The sequence below is a fragment of the Thermobia domestica genome, chromosome 12, assembly GCF_964235325.1.
Source record: "Thermobia domestica chromosome 12, izTheDome1.hap1.1, whole genome shotgun sequence".
NCBI lineage: Eukaryota > Metazoa > Arthropoda > Insecta > Zygentoma > Lepismatidae > Thermobia > Thermobia domestica.
This window is the reverse complement of record NC_137465.1, coordinates 99,177,792-99,182,287: the sequence shown is the minus strand read 5'-3', so window position 1 is coordinate 99,182,287 and position 4,496 is coordinate 99,177,792. Positions and strand designations below refer to the sequence as shown.

Here is a 4,496-nt window from a genome sequence, read left to right as displayed (position 1 = left end):
ATTACGATTGGCGGCCATTTAGCATTTAGCTAGGCGAAGCACGTGCGCCAATAGGGTATAGGTAGAGTAGCTAGTTGCTTTTACCTGTGATTATATAGACAACAGGAAATGTGAAATCTGACTCGAAGAGAATACTTTTTGATAATTATAATCTTCCAATCCGCTTTATCCTTGACTGACTTCAATTTCATTTAATAGAAGTAATTCTTAAACCTGAAAGGAAAGGCATAAGCAATAAGAGTGAATTTTGTCTCAAAGAAAACATACTTCAACTTCATTGAAAATCGAATGTTTCCGAGGAACATATCTTCTAGGATACAGTAAGTTCATGCCTCCCTTATTATTTACATTCTTTAAGGAAGTGGAAAAATTGAAAAACATTAAGGAAAATTAATTCAAATTACATAAAAATCTCGATATTTTTAAAGTAAAATCTTTTTCTTTTGATATTTAGAATATTTTTCTTTCGTATTACCATATATGTGTGGGAATTTTAAGTTGGAATTTAATTTATTCCATTTCAATGTAAGCAATAGAGGTGATAGAGCGATTTTAAAGAATAAAATCATCTATGATGTTGGCATCATCTATGATCATACGCACTATTCCATTCTCATTTTTAAAAAATGAGCAAATCTCATAAATAGGAACCTGAAAATTTGCCTTGAGCTCACAAATGAAAACACATTTGAAAATTATGAGACATTTTCTCAAATATGAATAAAAATTACTTATTTTGTTTTGACCATGCATTTTTCTCATTTCTGAGCAAGGAAATATTTAGGGGTATAGCTTATTTGACTAACAATAGACGGAGATCAGATTATTGGTCTATTATATTGGTACTTTTGTTGTATCTTTTCGTTGAAAAGCAGAAAAAGTGATATACTTTCCCTTCAAGGGGCGTTCATCCATTGCCCCTATATTTGCCCTGGGCTACAGGTTTGTCTCTCTTCATTCTTGCTCAAAAGGATGATAAGTTTGGAACAAGCACAAAATATTACTCACTAAAGCAGTTGATGATGTTAACTAGTTTGTTTAGACTAACAATAGACTGAGAACAGATTGGTTGAATGTATTACGAAAGGAAACATTCCTCGTCTCTTCTCGCAGAAAGAACACTAGAGAGCAAGGTTTTTCTGGAGAGGCGTGTGATCCCTACAGGACTCGATGCTGGTCTACAGAGAACTTTTATATCTCCATTCTTGCGTAAAAGGATGGGAGATTTGGAAAGGCTGCAAAATATTACCCTCTTTAAAGCGTGGGGATATTAGTTTCTGGTAACAATATATTGAAAGCAGATTATTGCTTCATTATAGTGACAGAGTAAATTATTTTCGTCGTCTCGTCTGATTGAAGAAACACAAAAGAAGTTACATTTTTACTTAAGGGAATCGGACGCTAGCAGCCACTTTTGAATACGCGTTAAACAACAGAGGGTTGTTCACTCTTGTGCAAAAGGATGGAACATTTGGAGAGAGTGCAAAATATCATCTGCTGCAACCTCGGGATATTAGCAAGTTTGTAGTAACAATAGGTTCAGAACATTTTATTGGTCTAATATATTGTCAGAAGAAAGATTTTGTCGTTTCAACGGTTGAAACAGCACGAAAAGAATTATTTTCCCCTTTAGCGATCAGTACTCACCTTCTTGATCCACCGCAGTAGCCTACGAACTTTGTCGGAGCTGAATCAAGAGGGAACAAATTACGAAAAAAGTGCCCAGAAATGAGAAAACACATCATCATCTTCATATTGTGTAAATATCCGTCTGTAACGAGGATTTGTCAACATTAAATCTACTGCTATAAACAAGTGACAATTTTATCATCAACTGGCGTATTGTCTCTAGTTTGTATTGTTATTTGAAGTTGTCAAGTAACAGTAAAAAATATTGAGGTAAATCAATAGAGAAATTTTATCTTTTCCTTTGTTGTTAAAAATTAGAAAAAGTATTGGATTACCAATCATGTAAGGTTAAATTAGGTTTGTAATTAATTTCCTCTGGCAATTAATATAAAAGACAACAAAAATATGATTGCAATATGAAATCAAATGAAAATGCCAGAACATTTGGAAATAATTTATTGAAAATAGTTGCTCTTCCGACTGAAATTTTAGAGAATATCTTTAAATATTTTAATTATGCACAGATTGCAAAACTACGATCAGTTTGTCGTAGATTTGATCATATAGGATCTTATCTATTAAACAAGAAATTTCACAGTTTAGAACAAATTTTAAAGGAGCATCTAAGAACAATTAAAGATGACTCTGAAGCCGAAGATGCAACGGAGGATCAACAGTTGATTATTACTCGTTGTCTTGTGGTGGAGTTGTTGAGGTCAGAATATCAAATGCTCAATGCAGTTTGCAAGAGGGCCATTGAACAAAATAAATGTTGCTTCTATGCTGGGGAAATATTGGATATGTTCTTGCAAATTCTTCAGTTTTCAAGACCGAAAATGACGTCACATGCATCGATTGTGTCACAGATTGAAACAATGTTTAAGCTTAATGAGATATTTTACAAGACGTTTCGTCGTTGTGTGGGCAGTTCTCCGAAGCACAATGCTTTATTTGTTTGCACGGACATTTTGAAGTGTTGTTTTGGTAGCGACAGCAGAGAACACGTGGATATAGAAAGAAATAAATGTACCTTTCATATAATAATTGACATAAAACTTATATGTTTTCTCGAATGCTTTGCCGTGAACTTTATAAAAATGAAGAGAACGTTGTTTAACATAGATATGTTGCCAACCACCTTGAGTAGTTTCATATCCGCATACAACATTTACATTATTTTATTAAAGTTAGATCAATATTTATTCAACAGGACCCAACACTTTTCAGAGTATATATCAGTAGATAATTCTCATAACTCATCTGCTTCAACGCCGTGTTCCTGTAATGAATGCCAAATAATTAGAAATTGTTACAAGAGTATCTTCAATTTTGAATTCTCAATATCCATTCCTTTAAGAACATTCCTAGAAAGTTTTAATGTAAAAAGAACAGTAAAGTTGGGAAGTTCATTACTGCGGGACCATATCCTACCAGAGAGTGCATCATACACACATAAGACTATTAAAAAGAACAGAGGATTTCATGTGCATTTAAAAATGAAGGAGAGATCCGATTGTGGTGGATTTTCAGGCTTGTTGAATTGTTTCCAACTATGTAGAGTAGTTAAGAAGACGAGCATACGAAAAAATATTATTAACGAAGAGCAAGTGGTAGACAACGAATCTAATGTAAAAGTCAACACAACTGTGAATAGCCGTGACATATTAATTGACTGCTTCAGTGTTTAGAATATTTGATTTTAGCCTTTCTTTTACTTTCGGATACCCAAGTATATGGTGGAAAAGAAGTATAATATTGAGAAGTTTTTTTTTAATAGTTTAACTGAATGATTTAGTTGAATATAATTATCATTAGTTTTGTAAGTCAAATCCCATTTAAACCTTCATATCACTGATCAGTAGGATGATATAGCTTACGTCATTAATTTATTTGTCCATGTAAGGGGTGTATCGTGCAGTTTTAATTACCACCAGGAAGTTATTATAATATAATGATGAAATTTTGTCAGTATTATATTTGGTTCTTATGTGCATGATGTTAAGAAAATTAGCTCTTGGCCTGGAAAACCATCCCTGAGGACGATGCGGCCACTGTGAAGAAAGTGAAGTGTTTAATCCTGGAAGACAGACGTGTAACCATCCAAACGATTAGAGAGATGAATGAGATTGGTCTCAGTTATGGAAGTGTGTGTAAAATTATCCATTACGAACTTCACATGTCTAAGGTACGTGCGCACTGGGTTTCTTGTCTACTGACACCTTTTCAGAAGCAAGCACGACGTGACATTCCTCAACAGATCTTAACACTGTTAGAAGAGGATGAAGAGGATTTTTTGGGACATCTGATAGCCATGGATGAAACGTGGATTTATTAGTATGATCCGGAGACCAAAACCATGAGCATGCAGTCGAAGCATGCCGATTCCCCCTCCCAAAAAAGGAAAGGTGCAAAAATCAGGGGGGAAAGTAATGCTGTCCATTTTTTGGGGGATTCTTGTAGATCACATATTACCTTGCAAAAGGACAAACCTTCACTAGGAACTACTACAGCAATTTCCTGGACAAATTGCGCGATACTCTTAAAACGAAACACGGCATGCTCTAGAAAGGTGTTCTTATCCTAGCTGACAATGCACCAGCTCATTTATCTCAAGTTCCTGTCCTCAATGAAAGGGTATGTGGCTTTCAGGTATTGCAGCATCCGCCTTATTCTCCCGATCTCGCACCCAGTCACTTTTTCTTGTTTCCCTAAATGAAGAATCCGTTGCATTGTCACATTTCGACAACACATGTGATGTCATTCATGAGGTGAAAGAGTGGTTCAAAGCACAATGTGCGGACTTCTACAATGACAGTATTCGTAAAGTGCAGGAACGTTGGAAAACTGTGTAATTCTGGATGGCGAAT

The 4,496-nt window shown here is 34.9% G+C and overlaps 1 protein-coding gene across 1 annotated transcript; it reads left to right on the top strand.

The window, feature by feature from the left end:
* The first annotated feature begins 1,904 nt into the window (after nt 1–1,904).
* Nucleotides 1,905–3,382, top strand: LOC145665757 (uncharacterized). Its single transcript, XM_081732885.1, has one exon. It carries the CDS (start codon nt 2,046–2,048, stop codon nt 3,315–3,317), a length of 1,272 nt encoding a protein of 423 aa, XP_081589011.1. The 5' UTR covers nt 1,905–2,045; the 3' UTR covers nt 3,318–3,382.
* Nucleotides 3,383–4,496: the final 1,114 nt, after the last annotated feature.

Excerpts from the sequence above, each read along its gene's own strand:
- LOC145665757 (XM_081732885.1), top strand. The coding sequence starts at position 2,046 with ATGAAATCAAATGAAAATGCCAGAACATTTGGAAATAATTTATTGAAA.